Source organism: Sciurus vulgaris (genome assembly GCF_902686455.1).
Source record: "Sciurus vulgaris genome assembly, chromosome: 18".
In the NCBI taxonomy this organism is placed as follows: Eukaryota; Metazoa; Chordata; class Mammalia; order Rodentia; family Sciuridae; genus Sciurus; species Sciurus vulgaris.
In genome coordinates, this window is record NC_136479.1 from 23192491 (window position 1) to 23214428 (window position 21938).

At 42.5% G+C, this 21938-nt stretch overlaps 1 protein-coding gene and 1 pseudogene across 3 annotated transcripts in view; both read left to right on the forward strand.

Moving 5' to 3' along the window:
* The window catches only part of ITGAM (integrin subunit alpha M), a 40336-nt gene extending 24339 nt beyond the window's left edge, over positions 1-15997 (forward strand). The window contains exons 13-30 of one of the 2 annotated variants that reach the window (XM_079121959.1): positions 1378-1518; positions 1608-1820; positions 7645-7775; positions 7857-8020; positions 9715-9869; positions 9962-10093; positions 10369-10442; positions 10677-10818; positions 10916-11038; positions 11790-11869; positions 12721-12804; positions 13143-13218; positions 13698-13805; positions 13973-14056; positions 14202-14315; positions 14401-14502; positions 14678-14788; positions 15218-15997. In XM_079121959.1, coding sequence (XP_078978085.1) covers positions 1378-1518; positions 1608-1820; positions 7645-7775; positions 7857-8020; positions 9715-9869; positions 9962-10093; positions 10369-10442; positions 10677-10818; positions 10916-11038; positions 11790-11869; positions 12721-12804; positions 13143-13218; positions 13698-13805; positions 13973-14056; positions 14202-14315; positions 14401-14502; positions 14678-14788; positions 15218-15289 — 2106 coding nt within the window. In that variant the 3' untranslated portion in view covers positions 15290-15997. The remainder of the gene's footprint in view (positions 1-1377; positions 1519-1607; positions 1821-7644; positions 7776-7856; positions 8021-9714; positions 9870-9961; positions 10094-10368; positions 10443-10676; positions 10819-10915; positions 11039-11789; positions 11870-12720; positions 12805-13142; positions 13219-13697; positions 13806-13972; positions 14057-14201; positions 14316-14400; positions 14503-14677; positions 14789-15217) is intronic. The other variant, XM_079121960.1, reaches the window with a different exon arrangement.
* Positions 15998-16023: 26 nt separating this feature from the next.
* LOC306650149 (nascent polypeptide-associated complex subunit alpha-like) lies at positions 16024-17250 on the forward strand (annotated as a pseudogene). The gene has a single exon. The product of its transcript is annotated as a nascent polypeptide-associated complex subunit alpha-like (transcript).
* The last annotated feature ends 4688 nt before the right edge of the window (positions 17251-21938 follow it).

The following is a 21938-nucleotide window of genomic DNA, read 5'->3' on the forward strand; positions in this document are numbered from 1 at the left end:
TAGCATTCTGGAAAAGAAAACTATAGGGACAGAAAACAAATGGTTGCTAGGGTGATTGTGGGGAGAGGTCGACTATGATGGGGCATGAGGGATTCTATATCTTGATTGTAGTGATTACATGACTTCAAATGTTCGTCAAAATTTGAAAACTATATAATAAAAGGGCCGTGTTTGGGCTGGGGCTGGGGCTCAGTGGTGGAGCGCTTGCCTCAAATGCATGAGGCACTGGGTTTGATCCTCAGCATCACATAAAAAGTAAATAAATAAATAAAATAAAGGTCTTTAAAAAATAAAAAAGGCCAAGTTTGTTGCATGTACATTTTACACTAATAAATCTGACCTAAAAAATTTGAACTCCAGGGCTGGGTTGTGGCTGAGTGGTAATGTGCCTGTCTAGCACGTATGAGGCACTGGGTTCGATCCTTAGCATCACATAAAAATAAATAAAATAAAGGTGTTGTGCCCATCTACAACTAAAAAAAAAAAAAAATTAAAAAATATTTGAACTCCTACTGATTTCAGCACGAAGCTTAAATGCCTTTATTGGGTTATCTGTGAGGCCTCCCTCAATGGTATGGGATATTTTTCCTTTCTAGATCTAGAATGTATCCGAGTTTTAAATTGATATGTGTGTGTGTGTGTATGTGTCTTCATATATATGGGATATGGGATATATATGATTTACGGTATGGGATATGGGATAGATGGGATATTTATACATACATTTACTACTTTCCTTCCTTGTATTCTGCTGCATTGAGAGTCCTGAAAGGCATTGTATTTCTACTATCCAGCCTTGTGCTCAACAAATGCAAACTCTTGTTTGTTCAATAAACTAATAAGTGAATGAATGAATAAGTAAATGGAATATCCTATATTGACTTCGAACATATATAAAAATCTTTTACTGGTAGGTAGACATTATTTTTCAATATTGCAAAAAAATTCCTTGGTAGCAATTGTTATTTTAATCCAAACAGATTGATTTTTTGTTAGTAAGACTGCCAGCTTTCATTTTTCATCACCCCCCTCAAAGACTCCTAATATATTAAAAGGGTATTCTGTCTAGTCTTCTAGGCTTTTCTATCTCAATTTTCCAACCTAACTTCTTTGTTGCCTTAATAATCTCCCTAGAATACCATTTGGGATAAATCCAAACCTCTGCCCTTTGACTTTATAATGTACTCCTGTAGCTGGCAGCATATTCAAGTAAGAATTTATCATGAATCATATAGAAAAATCACATCCTCTCCAAAAGGCTTCCACCAGCAGGCGTGATTTTTCTTTTTGTATTACAATGACTTTTCTTCAGAGGGAAAATCCCCACGCTTGCTTTATGTGGGAAGAGGTATGTAATACTGGATCCTTCTCTTTCAGATTGGCTCCTACTTCGGGGCTTCCCTCTGCTCGGTGGACATGGATGGTGATGGAAATACCAACCTGGTCCTCATTGGGGCACCCCATTTCTATGAGCAAACCCGAGGGGGCCAGGTGTCCATTTGTCCCTTGCCTAAGGGGGTGAGTGGCTGATGGGACCAGGGCTGGATGGGGTCTGGGTATGGGATGGAGAGGTTGTCTGCCTTAAGGCCTGAACTGTTTTTGTTTAGCAGAGGGCTCGGTGGCGGTGTGAGGCTGTTCTCCACGGTGAGCAGGGCCATCCCTGGGGCCGCTTTGGGGCAGCTATGACAGCGCTGGGCGATGTGAATGGGGACAAGCTGACAGACGTGGCTATTGGAGCCCCAGGAGAACAGGAGAATCGGGGTGCTATCTACATTTTTCATGGAACATCAGTATTCAGCATCAGCCCCTCCCACAGTCAGGTAAGTTTAGGTCACTCATCTTCCATGTCATATCAGTAACCTCTTTGCTGATCCATCTCCTTCTAATTCAAGAGTCCCATGGCTTCCAGATCAGTTCTCCCTGTACTTCTTTTAGAACCTTCAAAAATAATGTCACACACTTCATAGAAACCTCAAAGAATCTCAGTTCTAGATTTATTTTTTCTGTAAAGATAGGAGGTGATTGGGTGCATTGTCACTTCAATTTTACAGATAAGGTGATCCAGGCCCAGAGATGGTAATGGCACTCTGGAAGTATTGGGATGTAGGAATTCCTGCCTTCCTAATCTCGGTCCTGACAGGGTGACCACAAGTCCTGGGTTTCCCAAATCCATCCCAGTTTTAGCACTGAAAGTTCCAAATCACAGAAAAACATACGATTGGTCACCTTGCAGAAGAGCACTGCTTTGAGGGCTTCTTACCCAAGGGCCCTGTGTTTGGTTTAATACTCTGCTATTTACATACACTAGAATTATTGATAATTTCTGAACACTGTTTCTCTTTACACTGGGTCTTGAAAATTAAGTAACCCATCCTGATCACCCTAAATCTGGGCCCCCACCACTAGTGTTCCCTCCAGGATGGTTCATTGTTTCCTGCTACATGATGCTCACTGTCTGGAGGGACCCTCACAGTCTTGCTCCATCTCATAAATGCCACTACAGCCAGCTAAGGTCGTCTGATCTTCTGGTGTCTGCTCTCTGACTCTTTCAACTTCGCATTTTTCTTTCTTTAAATAAAATTGTTGTGGTCAGAAGGCTTAACACAGGCTATACCCTCTTAACAGATTTTACATCTACAATGTAGAACTGTTATCTATTGGCACAATGTTGTATAGCAATACGAGGGATGTTATTAGATAAGAGGAATCCCGCAAAGATATTACCGATTAAGAGTCATTTAATACGGATCTCTAGATTTTATTCTTCTGGTATAACTAGAATTTTATACTCATTGATTAGCAATCTCTGTTTCCCCCTCCCCACCCCTAGTCTCTGGAAACCACTATTCTAATCTTTGCTTTTATGATTTTGAGTGTTTTAGATCTCCTTTACTTCTATGAAATCAATGTTTTTAGATTCCATGTAGTTTTCAGGTTTATACATGTTATCACAAATGACAGGATTTTCTTAATAGCTGAATAGTATTCATTTGGTGTCATTACCTCACATTTTCTTTATCATTCATCAGTTGATTCCATATCTTGGCTATTGTGAATGGTGTTGTAAAGAACACCAGAACATAGCTCTTTGACGTGCTGACTTTTTTTTTTTTTTTGGTATGTACACAAGGGCTTGTTGGATCATATGGCGAGTCTGTTTTTAGTGTTTTGAGGAACTTTCATACTATTTCCCATAATAGTTGCATTAATTTACATTCCCACTAACAGTGTGTAAGGGTTTCCTTGTCTTGTCTTTGCATCTTTATCATTGTTATCTTTTGTCTTTTTGATAATAGCCATTCTATCAGAAGTGAAATGTTATTTCTTGTGGTTTTTAATTTGTTGTCCCCTGAGGATTATTTATATTATGGAGCATTTTTTCCCATATAACTGTTGGCACTTTTTCACATGCCATCTTTGAGGAAGGTCCATTTAGGTCTGCTATGGTTTGGAGACCATTTGAATGGTCCCCCAGCAGGTCATGTACTAGAAACTTGATCTCCAGCGGAGCAGTAGTTGAGGTGGTAGAAACTCTTAAGAGGTGGGGCCTAGTGGAAGACAATTAGTTTATGGGGGCATCACCATCCTCAGGAAGGATTAATGCTTGCCTGGAGCAGCGGGTTAGTTCCTGTAATAATGGAGTGCTATAAAGTGAGATTGGCTTCCTTGGCTTTTTCTCTTGCTTCCTGACTCATGTGCTCTCTCCCTCTCATGTTGGCTCCTGTCATGATGACAACTGCTATGTTACCACGTAGCCAAAAGGCCCTCACCAGAGCCAGGCAGATGCTGACACCAGGCTCTTAAATCTCCAATATGTGAGCTAAATAAACCTATTTTCTGTATAAGTTTCCAGCCTTGGGATTTCAAAATTGGGTTGTTTACTTGCTATGAGTTGTTTGAATTCCTTATGTATTTTGGATGTTAACCCCTTGTCAGATGTATGGTTTGCAAATAACTTCTCCCATCATATAGGTTGTCTTTTCACTCTGTGGATTGTTTCCTTTGCTGGGCAGAAGGCTTTTGGTTTACAATCCCATTTGTCTATTTGTGCTTTTGTTACCTGAGCTTTTGGGATCATATTAAAAAAAATTGTGGCCCAGACTAATGTGGAGCTTTCCCCCATGTTTTCTTCTAGTAGCTTTATAGTTTCAGGTCTTATGTTTAAATCTTTAATTCATTGAGCTGATTTTTGCATGTTGTGTCAGATAAGGTTCTAATTTCATCCTTTTGCATGTGAATACATAATTTTCCCAATCTTGTTGAAGAGACTGTCCTTTCCCACGTGTTCTTGGCATGTTTACCAAAAAACAATTGATGGTAAAATGTGTATTAATTTCTAGGTTCTCTGTGTTTTTGAATTCTCTAGTTGGGCTGGTTTACTTCCTGTGCTTTGAGGTCAGATGACTATGTTCTGTGATCTGGTGAGACCCACTGGCTAGACTTTGCAGCAGATGGGGTTGCTGTCTGGGCTCTGTGATCATCTGATCAGGCAGGGTAAAGATTGTTTTCCTGGACTAGGCAGTTGTATTGTTTGGAATCTGTAGTCAGCAGGGCCCCATGATGGCTCTGAGATTAGGTGAGGTCTCTGGGATTGCTATTCATCTGTACAAGATGGGCAGAGCCAAAACCTTGCTCCACAGATGTATGTGGACTTGGGCTTGGTTCCTGGCCTAGGGTAGGCCTAAGCAGAACACTGAGGTTTCATGGAGGAAATATTGTCCAGCACCTGGGGTTGGCAGGGCCAAATGCTCCCTCTGCTGGCAATCTCTGAGCTGCTGTTACTTCCTGGTCTGGAGAAGACTTGAAGTGAGCACCCAGGATGTGTGAGAAGCTGACCAGGGGTTGAAGTCTAGAAGACCCATGGACCGGGCATCTTGTAGTAAGATGCTCTTGTCTAGTTTCTCTAGTGTGGTCCCTCAGGTGGCCAGAATGTAGAGATCTGCACACTGGCTGCTATGAACCCACCCACATTCTTTGTTTCTCTGTTTCCCTTAGATGAGATGGAAGTGAGCTTCTGAGAAGGTCCCCAGAATGCCCAGGCTGGCCTCAAACTTGTGATCCTCTTGCCTCAGCCTTCCGGGTAGCTAGGATTATAGGCCTGTGCCACTGAATCTGGAAATAATGCTTCTTTTCATTGGTGCCTGTTGTTTTTCTACTTAAATAGGATTTGAAGGTTTTGGTTTTTTAAAATTTTTATTACAAAAGCTTTACATGCTTGTCATGAAAATTTATAATTCTAAAATAAACAATGAAAGCCCTAGTTCCCTCACTCCACCCACTCTATAACATCCTTCAGAGGAGGGTACTTTAAATGCCTGAGTGTGTGCATACACATACACACACATACACAGACTTTGGGATTAAGAACAGAAACAAAAAGAATCATACTATTTTGTTATTCTTCTATTTAAATAAATTCTTCTATTTTACTTCCTTTTCCCCAGTGATTGAAATTGGAAATGGCCAGTTTTCAGACAAGCAAATATGCTGTGGATCTCCAAACTACCATATTATACATCATTTCAAAACAAATTATCCTCCCAATAGAATAGTATATATGATTCTCAAACAAATGAGAGGCATAAGATATACACTAAATACACAAATATTAAAGATGAATTTTCTTTTTTTTTTTGCAGGGCTGGGGATTGAACACAGGGCCTCGTGCATGTGAGGCAAGCACTCTTACCAACTGAACTATATCCCTTGGCCCTAAAGATGAATTTTTATATATCAGTAAACCCAAGTAAACACCACCTATATTAATATGTCAAAAATTTCTCGGGGGCTTGGGAGATAGCTCAGTTGGTAGAGTGCTTGCCTTGTAAGCACAAGGCCCTGGGTTCAATCCCCAGAACAAAAAAAAAAAAAAAAAAAATTTCTGGCATCTTATGTTTCCTTATCCTTCCTTGCCTTTTTGTGGCACTGGGGATCAACCCAGGCCTTTGCCCTTGGTAAGCAACATGCTTTACCAACGAGCTACACCACAGCCCTAACAAAATCACTTGAAAATGTGATAAAATACACATGACATAAAATTTACTATCTTAACCATTTTTAAGTGCACAGTTCACTGGCATTAAATACATGACACAAATCACTTAAAATTTTTAAAAAGTTTTTTAGTTTTTTTAAGTATTATTCTTGTGCACAGTTTGAAGAGTAAAAATAGGCCTAAAAGGCTCATCACAAAAACCAATTTCCACACACACTATGATTTCTGCTTCATTCCCCCCGAAGACACCTATTCCAGTTCCTCCAATTATTTTCTGTATGTTCAAATGACAAATTATTTCCCACTTCTTTTAAAAAAGTTTAAATAAACTGATTCATAATATTTGTACTTATTTATGAGGTATGTTATAATAATTTGATACATGTATACGATGTGTAATAATCATCATTTCTATGTGGTAGGAACCTTCAGACTCTTCTAGTTATTTTGAAGTTTATCATAAATTGTAGACTATAGTTACCCCACTATGCTATGGAATACCAGAACTAGGTCCTTCTAAGTGTATTTTGGTAGCCATTATCTAACCTCTGTCTCTTGCCTTTCCCCCTTCTTTCTCAGTTTCTAGTGTACACTATTCCAGTTCTTTCTGTGCAATCTTTTGTTTTTTTGCTTCCACAAATGAGTGAGAGCATGAAGTATTTATCTTTCTGTGACTGGATTATTTTACTTAACACAGGATCCTCCAGTTCCATCCACTTTGCCACAAACAATAGGGATTTCATTCTTTTTATGGAATATTATTCAGCAGTGCACATATATGTATATACATGTATTACAATTAAAAATGAACAAATGAGCTTGAAGAGATTTTTCAAAAGATATGTGATTGACAAATATATAACAATATATAAAATATATAAAAATACTAAATATCACTAATCATAAGGGAAATGCAAATCAAAACCATAATGAGATATCTCCCCCCGTTAGAATGGCCAATATGAAAAAAATATATAAAAATAACAAATGAGGATGAGGATGTCAAGAAAAGCCAACTCTCATCTACTATTTGTGGGAATTCACCCTGGAAAATGGTATGGAGCTTCCTCAAAAGTTAAACATAGAATTATCATATAATCTGGTGATCTCACTACTAAGTATATATCCAAAGGAAATGAAATCATTTTATTGATGAAATACTTGCACTCTCATGTTAATTGCAACACTATTTACAATAGCCAAGATATGGAGTCATCCACGGGTGAATGGATAGAAAAAGTTTCCTATTTCTTGATTTTTGTTTTAGCATTGATTTCCTACCATGGAAAGTAAAGACTGTTCTCTTTCGGCCTTCCTCTTGCCACACATGAACACTCTTTTTATCCTCCTCCCACTCATTTCTCACTACTGTGATTAGATTAATATTCAGTGTTTGCATTATTTGACCATGTAAGTGAAATTTGAAGGAGCCAAAAATATACTTTTGCTACCTTCCTATAAAACTTCTTGTAATTACTGGGAGTTTTGGGTATCATCTTGAGGTGGTGGCTTAAAGGTAAATAATTCCTTGATAAATTCTGAATTGCCCTAATTCCCTGAAAAGTTGTCGGGGATGAGAGTTGAGTGGAGCCTGTTGAATCTCTCCTTGGATCTTCCCCCTCCCTTTCTCATCTATTTTCTACCCTCAGCGGATTGCAGGCTCCCAGCTTTCCCCCCAGCTCCAGTATTTTGGTCAGTCACTGAGTGGAGGACAGGACCTCACAATGGATGGATTGGTGGATCTGGCTGTAGGGGCCCAGGGGCAAGTACTGCTGCTCAGGTGAGAATTTGGAGCAGTCAACCTTTGAAGAAATCTCCTTGCCATATGAAGCTTTCTGATGGTCTTTTGGTGTCCCTGTAGATCCCAGCCAGTACTTAGAGTTGTGGTGACCATGGAGTTCACACCCAGGGAAGTGGCAAGGGATGTATTTGAGTGTCGTGAACAGGTGGCAAGAAGCAAGGCTGCTGGTGAGGTCAGAGTCTGCCTCCTTGTCCGCAAGAGCACACGGGATCGGCTAAGGGAAGGTGAGGCTTCGTGGGTAAATCTCGAAAGACTAAGCAACTGCGGGCATTGTTAGGTGGCTCATTCCAGTCTTCCCAGTCTCTGGTAATCCAGAGAAAAGTTCTGATGGGCTCTATAAATTTTCCCAAGTCTGGCTAGAGTGGGCAGGCTCTTCCTATGCTGGATGAGAAGAGAAATGAATATTTATCACTCTCTTACACTCTCCATTCTCCAGAGAACTAAGGGCCCAGTTCCTGTGAATAGATTAGGTTCATTTTTCTTAAACTGTGAGAGAACTCATTTGGTGAGGTAGAGTTGATGAAGCTAAACACAAGTTAACAAAGAATCTGCATTTTATCACCAGTGACCTGAAATCTTCCCTTGTCCCTATTCTCTAAGAATGGAATTTGCCTGTGGTAGGGGAAGAGTAATGATAGCATTAGAAAGAAATAAGAGGAGAAAAAGTCTTTCTAGCAGCAGTCTTATTGAGTTGAGGAGATAAAAATCAGGGATTGGGGCAGCCAACATGGATGAAATTGAAAGAAAAGTTTTGGAGAGTAAGGGATTATGTGAAAGGCACCCCAAAATCTACACAGTCATTCCTCTTAAGTCATAGGCTGACTCAAACCATGAACATCCAGGTCATTCTAGTAGAAAATAGCAACTGAAAAGCTAAAGAGCTGAGCAGAGAATTAAACACCTTCCCAGTGCTGAGGAGTCAGATTTAAGACAGGCTTTGGTAAATGCCTTGGTCTTTCCATTGAGACAAATGAACAGCAACCAAGGGAAATAATAGATAAATAGAAATAGATCTATGAGTGATTTAGAAAGTCAAGTGATCAGAGAGGAACAAAAAAATCCCCCTACAAATAATATATTCAAGAGAAAAAAGGAAAGGATGGGAAACTTCAGGAAAGACCTGGACTTCATAAAATAGAGTCAAACTGAAATTCTGACACTGAAATATTCAGTGACTGAAATTAAGAATTCAGTAGATGTAATAGATTAGGAAGCAGAACAGAATTACTAGAGATAAGTTAATTCAAAGTATTCAGATTAACACATAAAAAGAAGAAGAATACAGACAAAAATCATAAGAGACATAGGATTCGGTGAAAGATCTAACAAACTATGTCATTGGGGAGAGAGAGAAATGAATCAGAGGAAGCAAGAAACAGTGTTAAAATTTTTTCCAAAACTCAAAAATCAAAGCAGGATAAATATAAAGGAAGTTGGGCTGGGGCTGCAGCTCTGTGGTAGAGTACTTGTCTCACATGCATGAGGCATGGGGTTTGATCCTCAGCACAACATAAAAATAAACACATAAAAGATATTGTGTCCATTTACAACTAAAAAATATTAAAAAAAGGAAGCCATACCAAAGTGTATTATAGTCATATTGCTGAATACAAAAGACCAAGAGAAAAAAAAAAAAAACTTAAGAAGCCAGAAAAATAAAATTAATTTTCTAATATGTAATAGAATAGCTACCTTTTCTTTTGAGCAATTACTTTATGGTCTCAATTTTATTACATTTTCACCATTGGAAAGGTATAATTATTATCCTGACTTTGAAAATAAGGAGCCGAGACTCAAAGAAGTCAGAGAACATGGTCCAAGTCACACAGCTGGGGAGCAGAGGAGTTGGCCCTCAAACTCTTCTCTGCCTGACTCTACAGCCCAGGCTCCTCCTCACCATGCTGTCCTGTTCCTTCAGGAGATATCCAGAGCACTGTCGCTTATGACCTGGCTCTGGACTCTGGCCGCCCACATTCCCGAGCCATCTTTGATGACACAAAGAACAGCACACGCAGACGGACACAGACCTTCAGCCTGATACAAAAATGCGAGACCCTGAAGCTATCGTTAACGGTGAGCAGGCCAGTGGCCAGATCCCTGGGCCGAGAATGGGTGGGCTTGGGCAGCTGAGGAGGGCAGATTCCCAAATCCCCACTCTCTCTCAGGATTGTGTGGAGGACTCAGTGAGTCCTATTACCCTGCGCCTCAACTACACTCTGTTGGGGATGCCCTTGTCCTCTTTTGGAAACCTTCGGCCAGTTCTGGCTGTGGATGCTCAGAGACTGTTCATAGCCTCGGTGAGTCCTCGAGTGGGGGCACTACAGGGTCATGGAAAAGATCAGTACTTCATTTTGTTTCATTTCTAATAAAATGTGGCTCACATTTTATTTATTCATTCATCAGTTGATGGACATTCCTGTCGTTTCTTCTCTCCTATTCTTACTACTATCTCTCCTTGTGGGGTCTGATGTTGAAAACTTATTTTACATAATTTTATTTCAACATTTTGGGTTTAATTCTTTTATTTCATTATTTCCTTTCCTTTCATTTGGTCCTATTCTATTTTTTACAGTTTCCCTTCGAGAAGAATTGTGGTAATGACAGCATTTGCCAGGACGACCTCAGCCTCACCTTCAGTTTCATGAAGTGCGTTTCTTTTCCTCATTGCCTCCTTCGAACCTGTGCATGGTGTGGAACCTGTTCTTCTCCTGGCTCCTAAGGGAGCCTTCAGAGAACAGCTCTATTGCAGGTGTCTGTGTGCCACGACGTCCCTAGTGGCTGCTCTGAGTCACTCTAAATGCTGCACCCCTTTTCCACCCAAACAGCCTTCCCACAGGGAAGCCCTCAAGAGTCTCCTGGCTTGTTTTGTTGTTCCCACAGCCTGGACACCTTGGTGGTGGGTGATCCTCAGGATTTCAATGTGACCTTGACCGTGAGAAACGAGGGCGAGGATTCCTACAGGACACAGGTCACCTTGTACCACCCAGCTGGCTTGTTCTATCGGAAGGTGTCAGGGGCCCAGGTAGCCAGGTCCTTCTTAGGCCCCATCTGACCTTTTCTTTCCCCAGCTTCATGGCTGCTGGGTAATGATACCCACTTCTGCCTCCTTTGCCTTCCAGAACCAACACTCACAGCGATCCTGGCGTCTGACCTGCGAGTCTGGTTCTTCCACTGAAGGGCCTAGAGCTTTGAAGAGCACTAGCTGCAGCATCAACCACCCCATTTTCCCAGGGAACTCAGAGGTCAGAGCTACCAGTTCCTCCTTTTTTTTCTCTGTTGTCTTTCTCTGGAATTCTCCTCCTCTTCCTTCTCCTCTCTGCTTTCTCCTCCTCCTCCTTCTCATTCTTAAGAACCAAGATTCCTTTTTTTATAAAATAGCTTTTTTTTTTTTGGTACCAGGGTTGAACTAAGGGGCACTTGACCACTGAACCACATCACCAGCCCTTTTTTGTATTATATTTAGAGACAGGGTCTCATTGAGTTGCAAGCACCTTGCTGTTGCTGAGACTGGCTGTGAACTTGAGATTCTCCTGACTCAACCTCTTGAGTCACTGAGATTACAGCTTTATTGAGATATAATTCGTATACCATAAACTCACCCATTTAAAGTAAATTCATTTAAATTCAGTGACTTTCAGTACGCTCATTTGTGCATTCACCATCATGATCAGTTTTCGAGACCTTGCTATCACCCTCCGTCCCCTGCCTTTCCCAGCCCCTGATAATCACCCATTTACTTATCTCTATAGATTTGCTTATCCTGGCTATTTCTTGTAAATGGAAACATACAGTATTTGGTTCTCTGGAATCAATTTATTTGAATTAACATTGAGTTTAAGGATCATCCACCTATCAGTACTTCATTTTATTGCTGAATAATATTTCCATTGTATGGGTGGATCACATTTTATTTATTCATTCATCAGTTGATAGATAATTGTGTTGTTTCTTCTTTCCTATTCTTATCACTGTCTCTCCTTTCTCTACCTCCAGGTTACCTTTAATGTCACATTTAATGTGGAGTCTGATGCTTTCCTTGGAAACAAGCTACTCCTCAAGGCTAATGTGACCAGGTACACTGTCCCTCACCCTCCACAAGCATCCTTCCCTTTGAGGCCCCAGCCCTTTGTCCAGGGTGAACATTTCCCATCTCCCATCTAGTTCTTTGTTCAGATCATTTGTTCATGCAACAAATACTTACTGAGCCCTCACAGTTGTGTTGAATGCTTGTGGGACAGAGGCAGATAGGACAGCTGTGGTTCCTGCCCTCACAGAGGTTATAGAAATAGAGGTTATGTGGCACAGATACACAAGAAAACTGACAATCATAATATAGTATGAAATGAATGGCTAGATGGGGGATGTCCAATGTTCTTGGGAGCTTGGTATTCAGAGAAGATTTCTGAAGAAAATATATTTAGTCTGTGATTCAATCAATAAAAGGTAGGAACGGAAGGGGGGCAGGAAGACAGACAGAAAGAAGCACCTACCAGGCAAAGCCTGAAGCCTGAAAAGATCAGGATGTGTTTAAGAATGGCCTGAACACATGATGTAGGACTTAGGCACTGGTTCTGACCATGTCACAAAATGTTCCATAAGTGGTTTTAGGGAATTTGCAGTTTAACCTTTAGGCGTGACATGATTATATTTGCACGTTAGAAAGGTCACTCTCCAGGAGGACTAGAAATTGGGATGGGAACAGTTTTAAATTCAGAGGACCAGTTAGAAGACTGTTTTGGCCATGGAAGTGAGTAGGGATGGGCCTGGGCTATGTAGGGGCAGGAGGGAGTTAGAAAATAGTCAGGTTTAGGATAAGAGATGATAGGACTTGGTGACAGATTGGCGTTAGGGGGTGAAGGAGAGGGAGAAGAAAAGGCCGATTCTTAGTTCTTAAGTGCTGACTAAGGTCTCTCTTTCCCATCAGTGAGAATAACATGCCCAGGACCAACAAAACTGAATTCCAACTGCAGGTGCCTGTGAAATATGCTGTCTTCTTGGTAGTCACCAGGTGAGACCCCCCAAGGACCTAGCTGAGCCTTCACCGTTGGGCTGGACACAGCCAGCTGTGTATCTATGTTCATGGATCTGTCCTTGTGCTTGTGTCTTTGCATGTGTGCCTCTGTGTATGTGTGTGCGCACGTGTGTTCATGTGTTCGTGTATGTGTGCCCATGTTGTATCTATGTGAGTGGCCTAACTGGCACCCACTGTGTCTCTGACATGCATCGCCCTGCCTTCTCAGGACCATGTTACCCATGTGCCTGCTTATTCCTTACACACTTAGCCTGAGTCCCTTCCAAGGCACCCTTCATTTTCTGTCACCTCCTGTTCCTTCTTTCTTCCTTTAGTACTGAGGTTTCTACCAAATATCTCAACTTCACGGCCTCGGAGAAGACCAGTCATATTATACAGCATCAATATCAGGTGAGCACAGGGGATGTTTGAGTCCTAAGAGGACATTGGGGAGGGAAATTGATGTGAAGAAAATGTACAAATAATGATGGGAAATGTGCATAAGGTGCTTGCTGCATGCCAGGCACAGCTCTGAGGGTGGGGGAGGGAGGTGTCTCACTCCATGAACACACAACTACCTGATGAACTCATTTTATCTTCATAAAGACTGAGGCACTGTTGCTACCCCCAGTTTACATTTAAAGAAACTGGGGCTCAGAGAGGTTAACAAAACCTGTCCAAGGCCTCATAACTAATAAGTGGAGGAGCCAGGACTTAGAACCAGCCTGTCTGGCTCTCAGATGTGTGTTTAATGGCTGTATTCTCTGCCTCCCAGAAATGGGCAGGACACTTGGGCCTTATTCAGGTGTACTGGGCAGTAGGGTATGGGGAGGTTGAGTCCAGGAGTTGGTGGGGTGCAAGGACAGATGCCCGATTCTTCCCTGGTGTAGTTCAACAACCTGGGCCAGAGGAGCCTCCCCATCAGTGTGACCTTCTGGGTCCCTGTCCAGCTGAACCATGTGACAGTCTGGGATAACCCTCAGGTCATCTTCTCCCAGGTGAGTCCAGCTGGGCCTGAGAGGTGGGTCTAGTTCCTTCCTCCACAGTCCTGATCTTTCCTAAAATTTGTTTCCTGCACTGGACTTTGGTGGTTCTGACTCTCCTGGATCCAGGCTGTCTCACCCCCCCACTTCTTTCTCTTCTCACAGTGTCTCTCTTTCCTCAGAACGTCTCAAATGCTTGCCACACCGAGAAGAGACTCCCTCCCTACTCTGACTTCCAGGCTGCGCTTAAGAAGACCCCAGTGCTGGTGAGTAGCCTCAGGGCTACGTGTAGACCCACCGTGGTCCCCTCATTGGAGCTCAGTGTGGTCTCTTGACTGAGAGGGCTGGGCACACAGTGATGTTTTCCATATCAGCATCCTACTCGTTTCTCTCTTCTCCTTTCCCCCCCAGAACTGCTCCATTGCTGTCTGTCAGAAAATCCAGTGTGAAATCCCATCCTTTGGTGTCCAGGAAGACTTCAATGTTGTCCTCAAAGGCAACCTCTCATTTGACTGGTATATCAAGGTTTGTAGGATCCTGAGACTTTGTGGGGCACAAATGGGGTACTTCAGGACCCCAGACCTGGCTACTACTCTGTTCTTTTCCACAGACTTCACATAACCATCTCCTGCTGGTGAGCACAGCAGAGATCTTGTTTAATGATTCCATGTTTGCCCTACTTCCAGGACAGGGGATGTTCGTGAGGTCCCAGGTAACTGGCTCAGACACAGAGGGACTGTTGGAAGGAGGAGGGGAGACGGGGTTTATCAGGATGATTTCTGGGTGGATACTGGGTTCAGTGGGAGTACAGGTCTGATAGGAGAAACCTCTAGAAATTTGAAATCTGTCTCCCCTGATGTACCTCTTTTCTCCTCTTCCTTCCCCAGACAGAGACCAAAGTCGAACCATATGAAATTCACAACCCTCTGCCACTCATTGTGGGCAGCTCCATTGGGGGACTTGTGCTCCTGGCCCTCATCACTGCTGCACTGTACAAGGTACCCCTGGTTGACCCTTTCCTATCCCTCCTCCCATCCCATAGTATGCAGGGATTTAACTCCCACCAGTGCAGCTAGCTGTGTGATCTTGGGCAGACGGGGGCCTCTTTTGCCTCAGTTTCTTCAGCTGTAAAACAGTTATCAATATCCATTTTGTGAAGGAAATTGGGTTAATATGTGTAGAGCAACTAGAATGGCCCTGGTACAGAATGACCAAGGAGTAATTCTCCTGCTTTATTTTATATTTCTTTTCTGGCTCCAACATTGATGGGATTTCCTTTCCTTCCTCACTTTTCCCAGTTCCCTTCTACTCTGTGTCCCATTATTTTTTTACCCCTCTTTGTCCTTTTGTCCTTACTCCTGGTTTGCATGACCCTCACCTTCTCCCTGGCTTCTGTGGCCCTTACAACTCTGTGTCTGCCCCAACAGCTTGGCTTCTTTAAGCGACAGTACAAGGACATGATGAATGAAGCTGGTCCCCAAGAGGCCCCACCCCAGTAACAGCTCCTTCTCCAATGTGCGGCTTCTGCAACGGACCAACATGCAGGTCCCTATGCTGCTGGACAGACATGTCCTTTAGGAAACTGTTGTATTTATATCTCAACCAGAAAGACCTGTTTGGGCTTCCATTCATGTGTGTGTGTGTGTGTGTATGAATTGTGTATATGACTCTGGTGTCTTCAGCACCTCCTGGTCAGGAGGGAATTGGCCAGGCTTCCTTGTGTGTGGGTGAAGAAGCTGTTGTGTCTTCTTCTGAGGAAGGTGATGACATCTCTTGTGGGAGAAAATAAAGGGAAATGCAGCAGCTCTTCTCTTTGCTGAAGGAAGTCAGACTTCCCTGTGTAGGAAAATGTGCAGACCTGCGGAAGAGTGTGGAGCTAGAATTTAAAAGTACACAGAGTAGCCGTGGATGGAACCAGGAGCTTGTGAGCTGGCAGGAGTCTGACCTAATCCATTCCACACTAGAGTTGATGGACCCAATAAAGATGTCCAGTGAGGAATGATAATTCCCTTTACTTATTCATTTTGATGTTACTTTTATTTTTGAATTGATAAGCCAGTCCATAGTACAAAAATTGAAATATGTTCAAGAGGGAAAAGTCTTCCTAACTCTCTTCCCACCTTAGGGGCAGTCAGGATTATATGTTTTTGGATCTTCTTCAGAGACATTGTAGGCATGTGCAAACACACACACACACACACACACACACACACACACACACACAAGCTTTTCTTTATTTTTGCAGTGCTGAGGATCGAACCCAAGGCCTTGTGCTTGCAAGGCAAGCACTCTGCCAACTGAGCTATCTCCCCAGCCCCCCGAGCTTTTCTTTTGCACAAATGGTAGCATACTTTGTACTGTTCTGTACTTTTTTGTACTGTTCTTACTTTTCCATTAGTAGCTCAGATTGTTTCATGTCAGGACAAATTCATTCTTTTGTTCAGCTGCATAACGTTCTATTGTGTGATTGTATAATAATGCAGTGAACCAGTCTCCTTTGGATATTTTATTTCTAACTTCACTATTATGAACAATGCTGAACTAATAAATTGGATGTACCATTTTTGCATGTATGTAAGAATAATTTATAGAATATATTTCTAGAAGCTTGACTTCCCCCAGAAGCAAATCCAAGACAAGAATTTGAGTGAAAGAACTTACTTAAGCTGCTCTAGCTCACTCTTTCTGCTGCCATCTTGATCCTGCGTTCTCTGCACAAAATGCCCAGTGAAGTCTCAGAAACCATCCCTGCTATAGAGCAGGAGTTGCCACAGCTCCAAGCTGAGACAGGATCTGGAACAGAATCTGACAGTGATGAATCAGTATCAGAGCTTGAAGAACAAGATTCCACACAAGCAACCACATAACAAGCATAGCTGGCAGCTGCAGCCGAAATCAAGGCAGAACCAGTCAGTAAAGCAAAACGGAATTGGAGTGAAAAGAAGGCATGGAAGACTATGTCCAAACTGGATCTTTGACAGGTTACAGGGGTTACTAGAGTCACTGTCAGAAAAATCTAATATCCTCTTTGTCACCACAAAACAAGATGTCTACAAGAGTCCAGCTTTAGATACCTACATAGTTTTTGGGGAAGCCAAGATTTATCTTAGCAAGCACAGTTAGCAGCTGCTGAGAAATTCAAAGTTCAAGGTGAAGCTGTTTCATTCAAGAAAATACACAGACTCCAACTGTACAGGAAGAGTGAAGAGAAAGAGGTTGATGAAACAGGTGTGGAAGTTAAGGATATAGAATTGGTTGTGTCACAAGCAAATGTGTCAAGAGCAAAGGCAGTCCCAGCCCTGAAGCACAACAGCAATGCTATTGTAAATACTATAATGGAATTAACAATGTAACCATCAAAGCCAGGACCATTTTCTGGCGTTTCCCAAAAGGGTAACTGCAGCTTGGTTTAAAATTTGTACTGTTTCTATCATTAATAAAGTTATGGCTTCTTATTGGATGAATGAAAAAAAGAATTTACTTAAGAAGCATTTCTGGGCTGTGGTTGTAGCTCAGTGGTAGCACTTGCCCAGCATGTATGAGGCACTGGGTTTGATCCTTAGCACCACATAAAAATAAATAGAAGGTATCATGTCCATCTACAACTAAAAAATATTTAAAAAAGAAGCGTTTCCGTGAAACAGCCACAGGTGGGGGAAATAAGCTGGGAAAGGGAAAACAGCCGCTAATGGTGTTATTGCCAACAAAGATATGAACCCCTGGAGCTTAATTCCACTGGAACATTCTGTGATACAACGAAGAACTTGTGCCTTAGCATTATCCCAGCCAAGGGGAGCAATGGGTAGGGGAACACCAATAGCTATTGGCTGAGAGTTGCTCTTGGTGGAGACAGGGTGTCAATCCTGTGGCACTTCTGGTTTGCCCTGTGAGAAGAGCAGACTCTGGTGGCCAGAGAGAGATAGAGGTGCTGAATTGGAGTGTGAAAGAACACAGCTCCTGGCGATCCTGCGGGATGTGGGTGGGGGCACTTGCTATCAAGTGCAGGTAAAGTTTTGATAACTATTTCCAGGGGGCCTCCCTCCTCTGGGGGAAGCCTACCTGCCCTGTTGGGGGCTATACCATGTGGACTATGCCAAGATGGCGCCTGGCAGCCAGCCAGAGGTTGTTTTGATTACATCGGTAGTGAGGAGGTTGATTAACATAAGCACACCCAGGTGATTTATCATTGGCCGTATCCAATTAAGTCCATGCACACAATGCGTGCACAGGTGTTCCTGAGTGCTCCTGATCGTGCCTGCTCATTTTGACCTTTACCGTGATTGACAGCTAGCTCCTCCCCTAATCTTTGCATAATTAGCGTCAGCCCTACCCTCCACCTCCTGGAGGGGATATAAGCTGGCTCTCCTCAAGCACTGGTGTTCCCGGGTTTCCTGAATCAACAATAAACTGTTCTGAATTCAAGAGCCTCGCTACTCATTTGTCTCCCGTGCCAAATTGACTCTGCTGGACGGCGTCATTGCACATCTCCTACACTATGTGAATGCACTAACCATTCCCCTGGCTTTAACATACATCCTCTAATTCTCATACTAGTCCATGCTAAGGGGCTATCACTGGCTATTTATCTGAATTTCACTTATGAGGAAACTGATGCTTAGATCATACCAATGGCCTGAGGTCACACTGATAAGAAGGGAATGAAGCTGACATTTAATCTCAGTTCTGTTTGGCATTACCATCTTTCCAGTGTCTGAAAAGTGAATGTCGTGGTGTGTCATCTTGTACCTTGTGGATGAGGGCAACACCAGAGAATGCCAGAGTGAGGCAGAAGGAACCTGGATACTGACTCTGAAGAACTACCATGTTAGCCTTGCCCTCCATATTTTTATACTGATAAAGACAGAAAGGAACATTGACACTGTTGCAGGCAGAAACACTCAATTTGGTCTGAGAATGCTTCTCCACTCAACTCCTTACACAATGAATTGTAGCCTGACTTAGTACATGAAACTGATGGAAAAATTTAACTCAGGAGAACACTTCTGCATACATAGCTGAATCTTGGCTGAAGACAGAGGCTGAGCTGCAGTCAATGGCAGGCATCCAAATGATTCCTTCAAGGCTGTTTACGCTGTCTTGGTACCACGCTTCCGTTTGCTATCCATCAACGCTGCCTGGCCATGTTGCAGGCCAGAATTCTTGAACCTGTTCTGGTTTTGAGGGTTGCCTAGTTTTAAACTTGTAAATGAAGGCCATTTAAGATCTTTAAATTTGTTGTAATTTGTCTTTTGACAGACATTGTTATTCAGAGCCTCTGATATAGCAGCTTCTGCTTTATTGTAACTAATATCACTACTTTCTCAAAGATCATTTTCCTCTGTGGTCCAAGAAACAAAACTTGTGACAAAACTTGAAGGCGATTTACCAGTGCCATATTTCCTAGCATTTCATCCCCTCCATCACTTACCATGGTATGGTTGATACCCATATCCATTCTGGGATGGACATGGGCTACAGTCATTTTGTCCTTGGATAGGACTTTTTTTTTGTACTGGGGATTGAACCCAGGGGTGCTTAACCACTAAGCCACATCCCCAGACCTTTTAAAAATATTTTATTTAGAGACAGGGTCTTGCTAAGTTTCTTGGGGCTTCCTAAGTTGCTGGCTTTGAACTTATGATCCTCCTGCCTCAGCCTCCCAAGCTGCTGGTATTACAAGTGTGCCACCGTGCCCTGCTGGGTAGGACTTCTTGATGATCCCACTGGTTTGGTATCCAAGGATTTCTCCTCAATCTCTGACAGCACCATGGGAAAGGTCCTACCCCTTTATCCTTTCCTACCTGGTGACAGAATGACCTGATAGGGAAATTGTGATCTGTGTGCACTGTAGAAGTGGGAGAAGGTACTAGAAATGTGATGTGCCCGTTAGTCCAGTTCTCCCTCTTTGCATAGCACTCTGGTCTCTGAGGCCAGGATCAGTCTTTGAGGACCTGACTACCTCCGCAGTCACCTTCTGATCCTACTCCTCCCACTCAAGCTTCCATTTCTCAAATGCACCATACTTAGGTGACCAACCAGAACCCTTCTGAAAGTAAAAGGAACTATGATCAATCATTGCACTGGAACACTAGACCTGTCTGGGACAGATCAGGATGTGTTTTGTTCCCCTACTCTTGCCCCCTTTTCACGGTTCAACTTTTGCCTGTGCTCCACCTTCTGCCCAGAACTCAGTTTCTTTCCCCTATCACCTGACTTTTGCCTTAGTTTAAATGTTACTTCTTCCAGGTCCTCCTGATTTTCTAGTTGGGAAAAGCCCTACTTCTCACATGCTGTCATAGTAACCTGATTTTATTCCTCTAAAAACTATACATTCCTCAAGGACAGGACTCCTGTTGCATCCCCAGACTCCAGGACAATACCTAGAACATGTAATAAACAATAAACAATTGCAGAGTATATGTGTTGAGAAAAGGAACTGTGAATGAAGACTCGTTTCCCCAGATCCCGGTTCTTTGTGCTTTCTACCAACAATGCTCTCAAATATCTATTTTCCTCATCCCAACACATTTCTTCACAAACAGAATAGCCAACTGAGCTGCTTCACATTCTCTAGACCCAAGAGACTGAATATATTAAGGAACAATGGCCAGCCTATATGTAAAATTAGACTTCTGACCTATAATCTGCAGCAACCAATGCATTAGCAATAACCAGTCCAGGAAGTCAGTCTTCTTGACATACAGATATCTCTAACAACCAGACCAGGAAACAATGACTTTAACAATTGGCCCCATGGCCAAATCTTGAGTAATAATTGAAAACTTCCCTAATTTTTGTCTTTGCTTCCAATTCATGACCAATCAGAAAGTCAAACACGTACACTTAACCAATCTCATAGGATAGCCGCTTCTAGCTGCCTGCTTAGAGCATCTGATCAGGGCATGCTTAAACCTTCCTTTTTTTCTACTTTAGGCTTTCCTACTTCTCTGCCTGCTTTTTTAAGTCTCTGCAGTGATGGTGTCAGACTTACTTGCTATAATAATCTTTGAATAATTGCCTTTGCTTATTCTCATTTGGTTGGTCTTTGTTTCCACAATCCTCTGGTTCAGCAACTGAAAAACAATGAATAAACTATTTCCTTTCCACATCCTCTGTGGGCATTCCTATTTGAGTACAGAATTTGGAGAACAATTGCTAAAATAATTCCCTCTATCTTCCTCCCACCCCACATGACCATTGAAGTATGAGGTGTCTCAGCAATCCAGGTTGAGTGAACACAAGTTGGAGGCATTGGTGACCAAGTTCTGCCATATTTACATCTGCCTACAGAGGGCCATCCTACTACCAAGCCAAGGTCAAGATATAGAAACTGAGTGTGATGACAAGCCATACTCCTCCTCTCTGGAATTCTTCCTCTTCCAATTCAGACAGACATTTCCAGCCCAGCCTATCCCAGGCACAGCTCCACTTGGCCCACAATCTCCCTGAGACCCTGGATGCCTGTTCTGTTCTGTGTTCTTAGTTCATCTCCCTAGGACTCCCTTGTTCCTTCGTTTTGCTCTAAAAAGAGGTTAAGATCAAACTATTTTACAGTCCCTAGTTGCTGTCTGTGACTCTGAGATCCAGTCTTTCAGGTTAACACCGATTTTTTCAGTTGCCTCATTGGTTGCTAAAGGCTCACAACTGTTCCCTTCTCTGGAGAATTGTCTTAGCTGAATAGGAAACTGGGTGGTGGGGTTGAGAGGTGGGAGAGAGGTGGAAAAGTGCTCAGTGATCTATGACTGATGGACAAAGGCAGCACCATGGAGCAACTCTGGTCTCCAGTGGGACCTGTTCCATGGTGCAGTTCATATTCCACAGCTTCCTCTGGGATCAGGCCAAAGTCAGATTCTAGTCACTTTAGCTTCTTTTCTTGCTCTATCCTGGCTCATCCCCTTCTCCTAAGATGCTCCTTCAAAAAATTGCAATCTCAGATTCTGTATCTAGGAAAACCAGCCTAGGATGATTGCCATTCTGAAGAGCTCTCTGGCCCATATGTTTTTATTCTTACAAAAAATAAAAAGTCTATTTGTTTCCTTGCCCTGGCTATAATCAATCAGCTCTCGAAGGCAGAGATGGTTGTTGTTCATTGTGGTATCTGTGATGTTTGGACTGTGCCAACCAAAGAGTAAGGAGCTCAATAGATAC